This window comes from Rhinoderma darwinii, chromosome 4, assembly GCF_050947455.1.
Source record: "Rhinoderma darwinii isolate aRhiDar2 chromosome 4, aRhiDar2.hap1, whole genome shotgun sequence".
NCBI classification, from domain to species: Eukaryota; Metazoa; Chordata; class Amphibia; order Anura; family Rhinodermatidae; genus Rhinoderma; species Rhinoderma darwinii.
Window position 1 is genome coordinate 397,615,997 of NC_134690.1, and position 19,207 is coordinate 397,635,203.

General features: G+C 46.0%; 1 protein-coding gene across 3 annotated transcripts in view; it reads right to left on the reverse strand.

Moving 5' to 3' along the window:
- Nucleotides 1-14,676: 14,676 nt before the first annotated feature.
- The window catches only part of LIN9 (lin-9 DREAM MuvB core complex component), a 39,513-nt gene continuing 34,982 nt past the window's right edge, over nt 14,677-19,207 (reverse strand). For all 3 annotated transcript variants that reach the window (XM_075863419.1, XM_075863418.1, XM_075863417.1), the window contains 2 exons: nt 19,106-19,203; nt 14,677-17,367 (listed from right to left, as the gene is read on the reverse strand). In XM_075863419.1, the coding sequence (XP_075719534.1) occupies nt 17,262-17,367; nt 19,106-19,203 (204 nt within the window). In that variant the 3' untranslated portion in view covers nt 14,677-17,261. The remainder of the gene's footprint in view (nt 17,368-19,105; nt 19,204-19,207) is intronic.

Consider the following 19,207-nt stretch of genomic DNA (forward strand, 5'->3'; position numbering starts at 1 on the left):
TGCGGAAACCAGATTGTAAGGGGTCAAGAATGGAGTTAGCAGAGAGATAGCGGATAAGGCGAGAGTAGACCAAGCGTTCCAGGAGTTTAGAGATGAAGGGCAGATTAGAGACTGGTCGGTAGTTGGCAGCGCTGGATGGGTCAAGTGTTGGTTTTTCAGTAATGGGTTTATAATGGCATGTTTAAAAGAGAAGGGAAAGATACCAGAGGAAAGGGAGAGGTTAAATATTTTAGTCAGGTGACCAGTGACAGCCGGGGAGAGGGACTGGAGGAGGTGTGAGGGGAGAGGGACTGGAGGAGGTGTGAGGGGAGAGGGACTGGAGGAGGTGTGAGGGGAGAGGGACTGGAGGAGGTGTGAGGGGAGAGGGACTGGAGGAGGTGTGAGGGGAGAGGGACTGGAGGAGGTGTGAGGGGAGAGGGACTGGAGGAGGTGTGAGGGGAGAGGGACTGGAGGAGGTGTGAGGGGAGAGGGACTGGATGAGGTGTGAGGGGAGAGGGACTGGAGGAGGTGTGAGGGGAGAGGGACTGGAGGAGGTGTGAGGGGAGAGGGACTGGAGGAGGTGTGAGGGACTGGAGGAGATGTGAGGGGACAGGATCACTGGGGCAGGTAGTAGGACGAGAAGAAGAGAGGAGCCTCGAGACTTCTTCTTCTGTTATTGGGTCACATGCTGAAAGTGAAGAAGAGGGAGTGCGGGAGGGAAGGGGATCGATGTTACTAGGGGACTGGGAGATAATATCATGCCGGATGTTGTCAATTTTAACTTTAAAATAAGTGGCCAGGTCTGTTGGGCATGAGGCGGGTGCTGGGCTCATGTTGTGGGCAGCAGGTGAGGGGCAGGTAGTGCTGGGCATGAGGCGGGTGCTGGGCTCATGTTGTGGGCAGCAGGTGAGGGGCAGGTAGTGCTGGGCATGAGGCGGGTGCTGGGCTCATGTTGTGGGCAGCAGGTGAGGGGCAGGTAGTGCTGGGCATGAGGCGGGTGCTGGGCTCATGTTGTGGGCAGCAGGTGAGGGGCAGGTAGTGCTGGGCATGAGGCGGGTGCTGGGCTCATGTTGTGGGCAGCAGGTATGGGGCAGGTAGTGCTGTGCATGAGGCGGGTGCTGGGCTCATGTTGTGGGCAGCAGGTGAGGGGCAGGTAGTGCTGGGCATGAGGCGGGTGCTGGGCTCATGTTGTGGGCAGCAGGTGAGGGGCAGGTAGTGCTGGGCATGAGGCGGGTGCTGGGCTCATGTTGTGGGCAGCAGGTGAGGGGCAGGTAGTGCTGGGCATGAGGTGGGTGCTGGGCTCATGTTGTGGGCAGCAGGTGAGGGGCAGGTAGTGCTGGGCATGAGGCGGGTGCTGGGCTCATGTTGTGGGCAGCAGGTGAGGGGCAGGTAGTGCTGTGCATGAGGCGGGTGCTGGGCTCATGTTGTGGGCAGCAGGTGAGGGGCACGTAGTGCTGAGCATGAGGCGGGTGCTGGGCTCATGTTGTGGGCAGAAGGTGAGGGGCACGTAGTGCTGGGCATGAGGCGGGTGCTGGCCTCATGTTGTGGGCAGCAGGTGAGGGGTAGGTAGTGCTGTGCATGAGGCGGGTGCTGGGCTCATGTTGTGGGCAGCAGGTGAGGGGCATGTAGTGCTGTGCATGAGGCGGGTGCTGGGCTCATGTTGTGGGCAGCAGGTGAGGGGCAGTTAGTGCTGGGCATGAGGCGGGTGCTGGGCTCATGTTGTGGGCAGCAGGTGAGGAGTAGGTAGTGCTGTGCATGAGGCGGGTGCTGGGCTCATGTTGTGGGCAGCAGGTGAGGGGCACGTAGTGCTGTGCATGAGGCGGGTGCTGGGCTCATGTTGTGGGCAGCAGGTGAGGGGCAGGTAGTGCTGGGCATGAGGTGGGTGCTGGGCTCATGTTGTGGGCAGCAGGTGAGGGGTAGGTAGTGCTGTGCATGAGGCGGGTGCTGGGCTCATGTTGTGGGCAGCAGGTGAGGGGCACGTAGTGCTGTGCATGAGGCGGGTGCTGGGCTCATGTTGTGGGCAGCAGGTGAGGGGCAGGTAGTGCTGGGCATGAGGCGGGTGCTGGGCTCATGTTGTGGGCAGCAGGTGAGGGGTAGGTAGTGCTGTGCATGAGGCGGGTGCTGGGCTCATGTTGTGGGCAGCAGGTGAGGAGTAGGTAGTGCTGGGCATGAGGCGGGTGTTGGGCTCATGTTGTGGGCAGCAGGTGAGGGGCAGGTAGTGCTGGGCATGAGGCGGGTGCTGGGCTCATGTTGTGGGCAGCAGGTGAGGGGCAGTTAGTGCTGGGCATGAGGCGGGTGCTGGGCTCATGTTGTGGGCAGCAGGTGAGGAGTAGGTAGTGCTGTGCATGAGGCGGGTGCTGGGCTCATGTTGTGGGCAGCAGGTGAGGGGTAGGTAGTGCTGTGCATGAGGCGGGTGCTGGGCTCATGTTGTGGGCAGCAGGTGAGGAGTAGGTAGTGCTGGGCATGAGGCGGGTGTTGGGCTCATGTTGTGGGCAGCAGGTGAGGGGCAGGTAGTGCTGGGCATGAGGCGGGTGCTGGGCTCATGTTGTGGGCAGCAGGTGAGGAGTAGGTAGTGCTGGGCATGAGGCGGGTGTTGGGCTCATGTTGTGGGCAGCAGGTGAGGGGCAGTTAGTGCTGGGCATGAGGCGGGTGCTGGGCTCATGTTGTGGGCAGCAGGTGAGGAGTAGGTAGTGCTGTGCATGAGGCGGGTGCTGGGCTCATGTTGTGGGCAGCAGGTGAGGGGTAGGTAGTGCTGTGCATGAGGCGGGTGCTGGGCTCATGTTGTGGGCAGCAGGTGAGGAGTAGGTAGTGCTGGGCATGAGGCGGGTGTTGGGCTCATGTTGTGGGCAGCAGGTGAGGGGCAGGTAGTGCTGGGCATGAGGCGGGTGCTGGGCTCATGTTGTGGGCAGCAGGTGAGGGGCAGTTAGTGCTGGGCATGAGGCGGGTGCTGGGCTCATGTTGTGGGCAGCAGGTGAGGGGTAGGTAGTGCTGTGCATGAGGCGGGTGCTGGGCTCATGTTGTGGGCAGCAGGTGACTATGAGAAGGGGCAGGTGGTGTTGGGGCTTTCATCTTTAGAGGAGGGAAATACTTTGTTATGTAAATTTCCGGCTCATCCGCATTTTACAGCCGCTGTCAGGGAAAGTGCGAAATGTGTGAACTGCAATAAGAAGTTTAATGGATCAGCATTCCCGTATACAGAGGAATAATCCCATGATAAAGGCCACAGACAGATACAGCCAACCATCCGCATGCAGAGGAGCTTGTGCAGATTACTGGGATTGTAATTATCAGGAGTTTAGAGTAAATGCTGCTAATGTTCATATCACTTTTCTCATCTATTACTTAGAATATTAATCATTCATTGAGTTTTTTTCAATTTGTCCGTAAGAAATGTCTGTCAGTGACTTTTGAATACATTATCCTGAAAATAAAACATTGATATATAGAAAGATAAATAGGAGAAATATAGAAATGAATGGGAGAGATATATGATTGATATAGATAAATAAATAAATAAATAGAAAGATCAATAGTCCAAGCACAAGGGCACCTGTAGCAGTTCAGACAGTAGTAACGGGCAGGCTGAGACGGCACCTTGGCAGCAGACACCAGGCGCGGTGTAACACAGCAGGCCTGACCGATGGCACAACACGACTCCAACTTTCTAAGGCACAGGAACAAGGGTAGCACGGGATACAGGATAACACTAAAGGACCATTTGAAAGACTGACACGGGTAAACACAACAACGCTCAGGCAATGAGTCAAAGGGCAGGCCCCTTTTTATAGTCCATGGTGATCATGGGTTAATTGATGATTATTTCCATGTGCGTGCGCTGGCCCTGTAAGGCCGGGCAAGAGCGTGGGCTCGCACCCTACGGGACACAGCAGAACGGAGCGGAAGTGAGCGCTGGCGTCTCCTGGGGAGGAGATGCGGACCAGCGCTCATAGATCCGGCTGTGGCCGTCGAGGGGTGAGAAATCACTACGTTCCGCGGCCATGGACGCTACAGATAGATATGAGATAGATATGAGATAGATAGATAGGCGATAGATAGATAGATAGATATGAGATAGATAGATAGATAGATAGATAGGCGATAGATAGATAGATAGATAGATAGATAGATAGATAGATAGATATGAGATAGATAGATAGATAGATAGATAGATAGATAGATAGATAGATAGGCGATAGATAGATAGATAGATAGATAGATAGATATGAGATACAGGGGCGTAGCTAGGGGGGGGGGGCAAGCGGGGCATGTGCCCCGGGCGCAGTTCAGAGGGGGGCGCCAGTGCCCCCTCCTCCTGCACTATAATCGTACCTGTGTCGCAAGGACACAGGTACAATTAGAAGCAATGAATGACCGGGCACGTTCCGTGCCCGGCCATTCAGCGCCTCTCCACGAATGAAGCGACTGGTACCGTTTGTACCAGTGACGCTTCCGTCGATGAAAGGCGCTGACTGACTGGCAGGGAAAGTCATCCTGCCCAGCCAATCAGCGCCTTTCATAGACACTGTGTTCAACCCCCTGGAGACCTGCGCAGAAGAGAGCAGGTCCCCATGGCTGCCGGACGGCGTGGGAGCGGGAATAAGGTGAGTTTGAATAGTTTATTTTTTATTTTTTTTAAATTGTAATAGAAATGTGCGGCTGTATCTGTGGGGGGGCCTTTATCTACGGGGGGTGTCTATCTACAGGGGGACTATATCTACCGGGCTGGGCTATATACAGGGGGGCTATATACAGTTGGACTATATCTACAGGGCTGAGCTATACACAGGGGGACTATATCTACAGGGGGGCTATATACAGAGGGACTTTATCTACAGGGCTGGGCTATATACAGGGGGACTATATCTACAGGGTGGCTATATACAGGGGGACTATATCTACAGGGGGGCTATATACAGGGAGACTATATCTACAGGGCTGGGCTATATACAGGGGGACTATATCTACAGGGCTGGGCTATATACAGGGGGACTATATCTACAGGGCTGGGCTATATACAGGGGGACTATATCTACAGGGCTGGGCTATATACAGGGGGACTATATCTACAGGGCTGGGCTATATACAGGGGGACTATATCTGCTGGGCTATATACAGGGGAACTATATCTACAGGGGGGCTATATACAGGGGGACTATATCTACAGGGCTGGGCTATATACAGGGGGACTATATCTGCTGGGCTATGTACAGGGGAACTAGAATCTGAGACGTCACCGGTGAGTCACTTAATGTAAATGTTTATTCTGCCTCTAATCAGCACTGTAGTCACTGTATGATCTGCAGCGAGATGATGGGTGGTGTGATTATGATAGGATTTATTTTTTGTGAAACGGCATCTCCCAGCATATCCTTACCATTGTTCGGGCCATGCTGGGAGCTGTAGTTTTACGCAGTACACACCTATACGGCAGGGGTTGCACTAAATTGAGCTGTATTTGTGCTGGGGCTGTATATATGTACTGAGCTTGGTTCTGGGGCTGTATATATGTACTGAGCTTGGTTCTGGGGCTGTATATATGTACTGAGCTTGGTTCTGGTGTTGTGTATAGAACTATATTGCTTGTGAAATGTACAAATAATTTTATGCTCGCGTTACATAAAAAGAAATGACACGTCGATTGGTAGAGAAAACAAACACGGCGAGGGGGAAGGAGATGTCGGGAAAGAGGTTGGGGGGGGGGTGCCAAACTGAATCTTTGCCCCGGGTACTGGAGAACCTAGCTACGCCTCTGTGAGATAGATAGATAGATAGATAGATAGATAGATAGATAGATAGATAGATAGATAGATAGATAGATAGATAGATAGATAGATAGATAGATAGATATGAGAGAGATAGATAGATAGATAGATAGATAGATAGATAGATAGATAGATAGATAGATAGATAGATAGATAGATAGATAGATAGATAGATAGGAGATAGATAGATAGATAGATAGATAGATATGAGATAGATAGATAGATAGATAGATAGATAGATAGATAGATAGATAGATAGATAGATAGATAGATAGATAGATAGATAGATAGATATGAGAGAGATAGATATGAGATAGATAGATAGATAGATAGATAGATAGATATGAGATAGATAGATAGATAGATATGAGATAGATAGATATGAGATAGATAGATATGAGATAGATAGATAGATATGAGATAGATAGATAGATAGATAGATAGATAGATAGATAGATAGATAGATAGATAGATAGATAGATATGAGAGGGATAGATATGAGATAGATAGATAGATAGATAGATAGATAGATAGATATGAGATAGATAGATAGATAGATATGAGATAGATAGATAGATAGATAGATAGATATGAGATAGATAGATAGATAGATAGATAGATAGATAGATAGATATGAGAGAGATAGATATGAGATAGATAGATAGATAGATAGATAGATAGATAGATATGATATAGATAGATAGATAGATAGATAGATAGATAGATAGATAGATAGATAGATAGATAGATATGAGAGGGATAGATATGAGATAGATAGATAGATAGATAGATATGAGATAGATAGATAGATAGATAGATAGATAGATAGATAGATATATATGAGATAGATAGATAGATAGATAGATAGACCACATGACACTATTGCTGATTTGTGGAGGAGATGGGTGGTCTCTTGTTTGCCCCTCAGGTGTTAGTATACCTGGATCCAGTATAATGTCTCTCAGCAGCGCACAGACCATTAGTGACCTCACTCCCGATTGTCCCCCAATACACATTGCTCCCGGGCGTCCATTGATGTGAGGTGACATTATGTTACCAGGACCACGGCATGAACAATGGAGCTGTAATTTATGGGGAGATCTCGGTTCCTGTCTCCTCCCCATTGTCTGTACAGAACAGGAAAAGATGACAATTTTCTTGTGAATTGGAGAAATTGGAATAATTGTGGTGCTTACAGTGCACGGGATGCGTAATTTCTGGAGTGTTCGGCGTTACATAACATTTCTTTATCTTTTTACTCTTACTGCGCTGATAAAGAGCTCCAGACCCCCTGCATAGACATAGGGGCAGATCTACTGAGACTGGTGATTCCTACGCCGGTCTTAGCTACCTGCTCCACTGGAATAAAATGTGACAGATTTGGGCTTTTGGTCCCATTTTGTGACCTTTCTACGACTGAAAACTGGCATAGAAAGGTTGATAAATTCCCCCATTGAGTTACATGATAAAATTCCTGCTTCCTGCAGCTACCACTAGGGGGAGCTTACTCCATACTGTGTTTGCAGTAAGCTCCTAAGCTCCCTCTAGTGGTGGCTGCAGGTAGACAGAATCTTATCATGTAACTCTATGTATCTGCAGGACTTTAGTGCGCTACATGAGAAAAACAGAGTTTCGACCAATAAAAGCGTCTGTTCAAATGTTCAAGTTAAATCATGTTTGTTGGTGCGATTTTTACAAAATTTTGGCAAAACCGCAGCATTTTGCCAAGATTTCTCAAAATTGCGTCAAAATCTGCAATATGACCCTAAAGATATATTATGAAATCAATCAGCACAGAAAGTTAAATATAAAAATGACCTGGAAAATGTAGGTGTGACTGCAGGCTACTCCACTATCTTGGTACCCCACTCATTAGGGGGGGGGAGGGTGATATGTGGGGATCTATACGATGGCACAGACAACAGATTGATCTGAATGGGCACTGTGTAATTCTTAGTTTCCCCCTGTGGTGGTGCTGAAGAGAAATTGATTACTTACTGCCAGGTTTCTCACAGATCACAGCTGATCGCTGGGGGTCTCCGGGACCCTTCTAAGAAGTAGGGATTGTCCAAAGTGGAGAAGCCCTTTAAATGTATATTAAGAATCTGACTGCCTTGACCTATTTTGTAGGGCTGTACTCAGAAGTTGTGCATTCACATTCGTCTCTGCACCAGATGAGCTTACAATTTAATTCCCCTAATGAAAGCGTCACTCATGTGGGTCAACACTTTAAGTGACCTACCTGCCATTGAGACCATCCCTGCCACTTCTATGTGATCTGAGATATGTTGGGGGTCTGGAGCCAGAAGACCAGTAGAGGTGACCACAAGAATTAGAATTTTGTTGGAAGGTCGAGTCAATTTTGGGAGAATCTGCATGTCTCTTTCATAGATAACAATGGAACAGCGCCATCTGTGAGATTAATCTATGAGAAAATTTCAGCATGCAGCGTGTCGGCGTTCCACTTTAAGTCACGTCTCCATTAAAGATAGTATAGCCTAGTTTTGAAATTCCTTAGTGTCTTTATATGACTGGTACAGGCCTTGCTGCGGAGTTCCACCTGAGACAATCCCTTTTTAGCTAAAAGGGGCCCCAGATAATAAACTGATCACAGGGAGTCCTGCTGATGGAAAATTATGCAATTAGATGTTATATAAGAGGGAAACTGGCAGTAAGTTTTGAATTTCCCTGCAGCACCACCACAGGAGAAATATAGAATTACACATAGTGCTCATAGAAATTAATGGTTTGTTTCTGTAATGCATGGATGTGCCGGGTCCTCCAGAGTGAGAGACGCTCTTTGCAGCCGCTCTCCACTGTAGCTGAGGGTCCTGAAACGGGAGACCTCCCTATATTAACGCAGAAGTCCCTAATGGGGTGTATGATAATAGATCTTCTAAGCCAGACATCCCCTCTAAGCTAGCTATAACGAAACAGATCCGGTGACTACGCCAAAATGTTGTCATTCACTATTGGAATGACACGTTGCTGGATATTAGGAATGATCAGCAAATCTATGACCGGACAAGCTTTATTGTTGTTCCTGGGGACCCCATCATTACACTAAAGTAGCCGGATAATATCATTCTGTATATCACAAAACTTAACTTATATAGGAGCAAAATAATTGAGAAATTACCACCGACATCCAGCCCAATATACAGTGACAAAACACAGTTGGTTTTTTTTTACATTTCCTAAAAAAAGATGTAATGTCCCTTTAAGAGATTTAGTCGGGTCTAATGGAAGAAGCGTAATTTAAAGGGGGTCTCCAGGAAAAAAAATATTTAAGGTCTATCCTTAGAATAGGCCATCAATGTGTGTTCGGTGGTGTCCGACAACTGGGACTCCCACTGACCCCTTTGATCGGGTGTGATCCGTGGAGTGGGACCCAAATCGTTCCAGCATTGATTCTAAGGTCAGGCCTACAATGTATATTACCAGAAATCCCCAACATGTGCCTCCGCCAAAGAATATCATACTGGATCTTCCCGCTTTTGTGGACGCCACGATGCTACCACGTCACCTCTAATCCTTGTAGATGGCGGCCACAGCAAGGAGCAAATATATACTTTCTGAACCCGGTGATAAAGAAGCGGGTGGTGTGGGGGAGGGGGTTTGATGGGTGAGACAATGTCTTCCTGCCGGAGGTTCTCTGTAATTACCTATAAGGATAGGTCGGGTCAGTGATGACGGGTAAATCATGCGTTCTGTAGACAATGTGGCCCGGTGACCAGGAACAGCCACCAGACAGCGTAAAGACCTATATGGGGTGTATTGAGGACCAGAGTCATTGTCACTTACGCCCTAATGACCTCTGACGTCTCATTATTAGGGGAATACAACGTGCTAAAAGGACTAAACAAACACAGCTAATGGACTAACTCGTGTACATAGCAGAGCCGGGTTTCAGCTCAACTTTTTATTATGTCAAGTTTCAGAATCGCCCACCATTTGGTGGCTGGCACTTCTGCACACTGTATTATACGGGTGATATGTAATTAACCCCATCAATGCAAAACCAATGACTGCGTCCAGAGCAAGAGTTCACATAAGAGCTCGTTCACACGACCATATATTTGGTCCACGTCCTATTCCATTTTCCTTGCCCAAGAAGGAGCTGAAAATATAGGAAAAACGAGGAAACCACTAGATTCAAGTCTTATAGGGACATGCAAACGGCTTCTGGTGGCCACCACTAGGGGGAGCTAGATGCAGATGTATTTTAATACTCCCTTTGACTTTAATGGGAATTGTATAAATTTGTATGTAAAGAGCTCCCCCTTGTGGTGGCTGGAGGAAACCAGAAATTATCATTGAATTGTAATGCACTCTACCGGCAGAATTGTTTATTAAGGGTACTGTGAGGCTGGTCTTGCCTTTGCAAGCGCTAAATCTCCCAGGCAACATCCAAATGGCAACATCTCTGATTTGTCATCTTGTCTGGAGTGTTCCAGTACTTTAGTTAGTGGTTATATTGGTCTCAATGGGGTAACTTGAAGCCCCTGGGCCCCAATGCAAAATCTGTAACAGCGCCCTCTACCTACCATGGGGCAGAGGGGTCTTTGGCCCACTTAGGCACCAGGGCCTGAATGCAACTACTACCTCTGCACCCTTTATAGCTACACGCCTGATAGATAACAGATACTGTTGATGTCCGTCAGTCATTGTAGTTCCCATAAGGGTTACCGGGCCCGGGCCGCTTACCCCACACCCTGAATGACAATTCTATCCACATTGTTGTATCTCCACCCTCGAGGATACAGCAGTCCAGGAAACTCCATATTCCTCATTCAAGTACCAGGAAGCCCCGGATGAACACAAGCCCAGTCTCTACCTAAATAGAAATTAAATTTGGAAATTATTTTATTAACATGCGCCTCATGGATAAGTAATAGTGTAACGTATGGGGGTCTCCGGGACTCAATTTAATCTCTAGAATAAACATCCCCGGGGCTCCGGACACTATAGAACGTGAGGCACTCTTAAAAGCTCGGAAGTGTCAGTGCCGCCAGTAATTGTGTCCCAGACTCCTGTGCGTTCACTTTCTCAGGATCATTTCCACCAAACGTACAATCCTCATGACTGACGGTGATTCACAGCTGCACCTGTGTAATACACCCACTGTGCCTGATGGGGTGCTGTGGTTTCATAGTGTTGGGTTGGTCTGTCTAATACCTCTCTCGTATGAGCTATAGATATCAGGTAGGTATGAAAGACCCATAGATATCTATCCACCTCTCTACTATCTATTCATCCATTTCATATCTAATCCGTCTCTCTATCATATATATATTCATCTATCAGGAAGGAAAAGGCCGCGCTCCAGATTATCATGACAAAGTGGATCCTTTATCTATAATGTGCAGTGTTTCTTCTCACTCATTGGATACATTAATATGAAACATTGCACATTATAGATGAATGAAAGATCCACTTGATTTCATGATAATCCGGACCGCCGCCTTTTCCATCAATTTCTGGACACCTGACAAGGTTCAGTGACATTCACCAGATTTTTCGTTACTGTGCTGTTTCCCCCCCCCCCCCCCCCGTCTTTTTTATTTATTCTTCTATTTATGTCCTCTGTCTCTTAGGTTATTGTACCAGTGCCAAATAAGCACCTGCGGCATCTGTGACCGATCACCCGGTAGCCCTGACACCAGTAGCAATGAAACGTTTTATAAAACTGTTCCGATCACGTATTAACAAGAAATGGTCTGGTAGGGAGGATCGCCCTCAACTTGCATCTAGGGACAGCGGCTCAGCAGTAGCATTAACTATGTAGACGATTTTAAAACCGACTGATTCAGGTTGTAACTATGCGCGCTCTGATTTACCACCATGGCGCCCTCACTCCCTATAGATAAATGAAAGGGGTTTTCCAATCCTTAGGATGGGTCGGGGTCTGATTCCCAGGACCCCCTCTGATCAGGAATTATACAAGTGCTGCTCAGTTTCTTGATTGACAGACATCAAGTGGTCAGGGTGGAGGGCCAGGTATCTTCCCCAAGAAAGTCGAAATTGGGGGTATGGCAGGGTTGCTGTCGGAGTCCTGCATTGTTCCCCTATTATACTTCTGACATAACACTATTTTACGTGCTCCGCGGGTGGCAGCTGTAACATACAGGGCTTAAAAAGGAACCGGTTACATCCTGTATTATACTCCAGAGCTGCACTCACTATTCTGCTGGTGGAGTCACTGTGTACATACATTACTTATCCTGTACTGATCCTGAGTTATATGATCTATTATACTCCAGAGCTGCACTCACTATTCTGCTGGTGGCGTCACTGTGTACATATATTACATTACTTATCCTGTACTGATCCTGAGTTACATCCCGTATTGGGGCATGCCCCCACGTGGCGGAATTCCTCCGCAACTGTCCGCATCAATGCCGCACCTAATCCGGGTTGCGGATTACGGCTGCGGATCTGCCCAAAATGTGCAGTAAATTGATGCGGACTAGCTGCTGCGGACTGCGGTCAAAGTGCTTCCCTTCTCTCTATTATCAGTGCAGGATAGAGAGAAGGGACAGCACTTTCTCTAGTGAAGGTAAACAAATTTCATACTTACCGGCCATTGTCTTGGTGACGCGTCCCTCTTTCAGCATCCAGCCCGACCTCCGTGGATGACGCGGCAGTCCATGTGACCGCTGCAGCCTGTGATTGGCTGCAGCCGTCACTAAGACTGAAACGTCATCCTGGGAAGCCGGACTGGAGACAGAAGCAGGGAGTTCTCGGTAAGTATGAACTTCTATTTTTTTTACAGGTTGCTGTATATTGGGATCGGTAGTCACTGTCCAGGGTGCAGAAACAGTTACTGCCGATCGCTTAACTCTTTCAGCACCCTGGACAGTGACTATTTACTGACGTCTCCTAGCAACGCTCCCGTCATTACGGGAGCCCCATTGACTTCCTCAGTCTGGCTGTAGACCTAGAAATACATAGGTCCAGCCAGAATGAAGAAATGTCATGGCAAAAAAGCAAGACGCATCCGCAGCACACATAACATGTGCATGACAGCTGCGGACTTCATTGCGGAATTTAGAATCTCCATTGAAGTCAATGGAGAAATTCCGCCATGAGTCCGCAACCAGTCCGCCACTGCTCCGCAACAGACAGAGCATGCTGCGGACACCAAATTCCGCTCCGCAGCCTATGCTCCGTAGCGGAATTTTCCGCATCGTCTAAACGAACACTTCTAAATTAAAGTGGAAGTCAATGGAGAAACGGCTCCGCTGCGGATTAACGCTGCGGAGTGTCCGCAGCGGATTTCAAGTGAAATTCCGGCACGTGTGAACCCAGCCTTGTACTCCAGAGCTGCACTCACTATTCTGCTGGTGGAGTCACTGTGTACATACATTACATTACTTATCCTGTACTGATCCTGAGTTACATTCTGTATTATACTCCAGAGCTGCACTCACTATTCTGCTGGTGGAGTGACTGTGTACATACATTACATTACTTATCCTGTACTGATCCTGAGTTACATCCTGTAATTATACTCCAGAGCTGCACTCACTATTCTGCTGGTGGAGTCACTGTGTACATACATTACATTACTTATCCTGTACTGATCCTGAGTTACATCCTGTATTATACTCCAGAGCTGCACTCACTATTCTGCTGGTGGAGTCACTGTGTACATACATTACATTACTTATCCTGTACTGATCCGGAGTTACATCCTGTATTATACTCCAGAGCTGCACTCACTATTCTGCTGGTGGCGTCACTGTGTACATACATTACATTACTTATCCTGTACTGATCTGTATACTCTGGAGTATAATACAGGATGTAACTCAGGATCAGTACAGGATAAGTAATGTATGTACACAGTGACTCCACCAGCAGAATAGTGAGTGCAGCTCTGGAACATAATACAGGATGTAACTCAGGATCAGTACAGGATAAGTAATGTAATGTATGTACACAGTGATTCCACCAGCAGAATAGTGAGTGCAGCTCTGGAGTATAATACATGATGTAACTCAGGATCAGTACAGGATAAGTAATGTAATGTATGTACACAGTCACTCCACCAGCAGAATAGTGAGTGCAGCTCTGGAGTATAATACAGGATGTAACTCAGGATCAGTACAGGAGAAGTAATGTATGTACATAGTGACTCCAGCAGCAGAATAGTGAGTGCAGCTCTGGAGTATAATACAGGATGTAACTCAGGATCATTACAGGATATGTAATGTATGTACACAGTGACTCCACCAGCAGAATAGTGAGTGCAGCTCTGGAGTATAATACAGGATGTAACTCAGGATCAGTACAGGAGAAGTAATGTAATGTATGTACATAGTGACTCCAGCAGCAGAATAGTGAGTGCAGCTCTGGAGTATAATACAGGATGTAACTCAGGATCATTACAGGATATGTAATGTATGTACACAGTGACTCCACCAGCAGAATAGTGAGTGCAGCTCTGGAGTATAATACAGGATGTAACTCAGGATCAGTACAGGATAAGTAATGTAATGTATGTACACAGTGACTCCAGCAGCAGAATAGTGAGTGCAGCTCTGGAGTATAATACAGGATGTAATTCAGGATCAGTACAGGATAAGTAATGTAATGTATGTACACAGTGACTCCACCAGCAGAATAGTGAGTGCAGCTCTGGAGTATAATACAGGATGTAACTCAGGATCAGTACAGGATAAGTAATGTAATTTATGTACACAGTGACTCCCCAGCAGAATAGTGAGTACAGCTCTGGAGTATAATAGTGACTGACATTTCTGCAAAGTCCACAATGTCTGGTGTGTATTTTGTCTCTTCAACCATACACTTCTATGATAAACTTAAAAAGAAAAAACAACCTCCTGACAAGTCAGTGTTATATATACATATACACACGCACGCACACACACCCGAAAAAAAAAAAAAAAGATACAAAGCACACCAGAAGTCTTAGAATATTTTTTTTTTTCTTTTTAAACTATACAAGCACCTCAGGGTGAGGACCCCGGGGCTTCTCTGCTCTGTACAATACCATAAAATACTTCAATATTTGTGGGCTCTAAAATATTGGGTAACACCTTACCTACTTCTAGCTCTTAAAACAAATGTGAAATGTTGTATTATCTTCCACCTCTTGACCACAAATCTGTACAAGATAAACAATGGGGGGGGGGGGAGGGGGACACAACACTCTCTGCAATGGTAGCTCTTATAGGCCACACTGGGCAATATGGTGCGACCGCTGGCCCCGTCCTGGTACGGGCGGGTGATGTCGGCTGTGACACAGCGGGGCCTATAGCAATAAATATGGACAGCTATAGGCTTTGGAAGAACTTTACTAGACTGAGGCACAATATTGGAGGTGCTCTGCAGAGAAAAAAAAAACATATTTCTTAAAGGGGTTCTCTATGTAAATTTTTATATTTAATTTTTAATATGGTAACGAGGGTGCGGGAGACAAAGTGGGCGTAGTTTAAAGGGGATTGTGTCATCACGACAACCTCTTCCCGTATATCTAAGAAAGAAAACGAAAGCAATTCTGCAATAGGTCTCGCTTAAAAGTCTCCTACCATTTAGTGTATGCAGCTCCTATGAGACTGCGTCGCCATGGTAATTGAGAACCAACAAGCTCTGTAGTCTGATCCGGCAGTCATACTCCCTTGTAATCTGCCCGCATCATACATTCGGTAGTTTAGCAAGAAAAGGACTTCAGGATCAGACTACAGAGTTTGAGGTCAGTTACCATGGAGACGCATAGTTCTGCATAAGAGCTGTAGATTTTTTTTTAATGAAGACCTTTTGTAGAGTTGCTTTATTTTAGAAGTATGGGAGCATTAGCCCTCAGCTCTTTTCGCCCCTTCTCTGCACGCAGTTTAGTGCCAATTCTGCCATGATCCAAAGACCTAAATATTTTGAAATAGACTGGTTGCTAGGCATGCGCTGCATAACAACCCCATCGAAAAGTCTGGTTGTTAAACAATGTATCCCCCAAACAACCAGACTGTCAAACATGTACCAAGCATCACTGGCACTGTGCAGACCGCAAAGAAGGGGAGAAGCAGCTTGGGTAAGAATCACCCCATGCCAATCTCCATCTCAAACTGTAACAAAATGTTTTCATATAAATACAGATCAGGAACCTCAGAACAAAATCCTAACAATATTATTAATGGAATTGTTGGAGTTATCTGAAAATACAGCAGGGGAAAAATCAGATTCCTTGCAGGTTCTCCTGAGTATCCGTCAGACTATAGACAACAAATTACAGCAGCCTGAACTCTGCTGATGGAGGGGTATGAAGGGAACCCACAAGAAAATCCGAGTATCCCCTTGAAGTCGTGTCTCAGATGTCTCCAGTTGTTGACAGGGGTGAAACTGAAGCGTCACTTTAAATGGTTTTCTGCAAATGTACTCCCAAGTTTATAGGTCCAAATTCAGTGCGGAGTAACCTCATAATGGATCTTTACAGAGGATGGATTTTTGTTTTTCTGACACAGAGCGTCCAATCCCCTGCTTATCTTCACAGTCATAGATCTGCATGAAAAAAAATTCTGTATTGCCTGCAGCGACCACTAGGTGGAGCTCAGCGCATAGAGACTTATACAGCTACCATTTGCACTCAATAGTAGATCTGTCTTCCGTAAGCTCCCCCTAGTGGTGGCTGTAAGCAGCCAGAATGTTGTTATTTACCAATACGGCCGTGTGTAGGGAAGTAGAGGATTTGGAGCTACAACCCTGATAAAGATGCATTATAAAATTAGCACAGAATTCTGGACTGCAAAAATTAGAGATGTCCATAGTTGGAGTTACCCTTTAAAAACGGTATAATAGAATATGGTATGCAACTTTCTAATATACTTTGCATTCCATTTTCTCGCCATTCCAAGATCTCTACTTGCTGTCAAGTGCTCTCCCACTATGAGAAGTATTCAATCTGTACAGGTTTTTCAGCCTCTGGTTGAACAAAATCAAGCAAGCAGAGATCTTGAGAAATGGTGAGAAAATGAATCACAAAGTATATTGGAAAATGACAAAACTTTTCATCGTATGAGGTTTTCTGTACAAAAAAAACTGGAAAACTCCTATAAGTAAATAAAACACAGGGAAACAAAAAAATACGATAAAAACAGTCCCCTTGTTGCCGGTCCCTAGATTTCTCATGAGAATCATTCACTTACAAGTCATCGGGAATCACTCTTTAGAGCTCAGGTGCTGCAGCTACAATGCCACCTACATATCTGAGTAACTGAAGGATAATACAGCTCATACGAATGACCAGGACGACGGCGGGCTTTCCATTTCCTCTCCAATTTGCAAAGTGGCGCGATTTTGATTGCAGCTCGGTGATCCGTGCTGCTACTTCGTGCAGTTGTGTATCCATAGGACAAAGTAAATAAAATATGTGAGGTCCGTAATGCTGGTTTTGCTTCTGGTATTTTTTTTTTGCAACTTTTTTTTTTTTTTTAATACAAACAAGAGTTTGTCATCTGTGTTATAGACAAGTTCGGCTGGAAGGAAAACATGGGCGGATTATCAGTCCCTGTTCGTGTTATTGGCGGAAAAGGCGTGGAGGTTTCCCATCTGACTCAGTCCGCTCTGAATGTGCGCCACGTGGATCTCGACGTTGTTCTGAAAACAGCTGCCAGAAGAGACAAAACACACTGGTTTAAGCTTCCGGATGTGAAACTTCCCGGTATTAGAATTGGCAATATGAAAATGGACGTGATTACGTATTCGGTCTTATAAGGTTTCTTTGGGTTGCTATACCCAAATGCATAGTGATCTTGAATCCGCAGAATATCTAGTTGTGATTCTGCAGTGCACAGATGTAGCAGAGCTGAATTTGATATTGAACTATTTATTTTGTTCACTGTGATAAACCGATCACGTTATCTTAACTTGTTGAGTTATCTGCAGTCCTATGGAAAACGACAGATCATGCCAACAATAAATTATGCCAATGAAAGCTCAACTACACTGTAAAACTCAGCTCTGCTGCATCAGTATAAGGGCACCTATAAACTTTGAGTGATCTCGGTCTGGCCCCTTCAACTCATGCGCAAAAGTGTTACTTGGCATAACTATATCGTTTTCTGCAGAGTAAATGAATGGAGAGAAGTGTATGACGCTGATTGGTCACTGATTGGTCAGCGTCATACACTCCTCTGTACAACGCCCACTTGGTCATATAGTAAAACACGCCCAGTTGTCCATTGAGAAACTCATTAGCATAAAGCTAAAATAGGTGATAAAACAAAAATTATCGTTTTTCTATATAATAAAACACTGCTGTGATCTACATTACAGCGCCGATCACATCATGTACAAGAGAGGCCACTTATAATGTGGGGACAGAGACTCTTTAAAGGAACAGTGTTACCACAAATTATTTTTTAATATGTTAATGATGTTAGTGCTTTATTAAAAACGTTTGGATTCATTTGTGTGTTTGTGTTTTACTTTTTCTTATTTTTACACTTTCTTCCCTATGGGGGCTGCCATTTTTTTTTCCATTTCTGTATGTGTCGATTAACGACACATACAGACATGGAATACGGCAGCTCCAGTCCCATAGGGACTGCGAACGGGGCCGGTTCCATCCACTAACATGTACGCCGCTGTGTGGGAACGGCGCATGCGCCGCTCCCACACAGTTCAATTTGAAATGCGCGCCGTCCGGCGCCATTTTCCTGTGGACCGGAAGTCGCGGCCGGACAGTAAGATTACTACTTCCGGTCGCGGCTTCCGGACTTGTGCACATGGAGCAGCGGCAGCAGACGGAGCGGATGGACCGGAGGCGACTGGAGCAGGTAAGTTATTTCTATGTATGTTCGTGTTTCAGTGTGTGTTTACTACTGTATGTAAACCTTCTACACTGTGTGTTAGCTCAAAAAATGGCGACACACAGTGTAGGAGGTTAGACCGTTCAATCCCCTCGTTTATCCCGGCACTAGCCAGGATAAAGGAGGGGGGGATGCTGAGAGCTCACTAGAGCGAGGGCTTTTTACCCAATTTTGCAGCATAAAGCAATGTGGTTGCTTTACCACATGCAATGCTGCAATTTTGGGAATGGCTCCATCTAGTGACCAGCAATGGGAAATATTATAAATTAGAATCCAATTTATAATATTTCCTGACTCCTGAAATAAAATAAATTAGAACAATGTTTAATCACCTACACACTAATTGTTTAACTAAAAAAAAAAGCATGTTTTGCTGGCAACACATTCCCTTTAAGCAGCAACTGGTTAAAGAATGAGCAACTTTAATGTGAATGGCACAAATTTTAAATAAGTCGCCACGTAGCTGTAGCCTCAGGTTCTTCGTTTCAGTACCTGCCACTTTCTAGATTATCCACCCGAGATTCAATCACTTACCCGATATTAGAAGGGTTTATTGAATTCTTGATGTCATTAATTGAATCTGTTAAAGACTTGAACTCAAAAGAATTGAGGTCTCCTCCTTCCGCGAGGCACTGC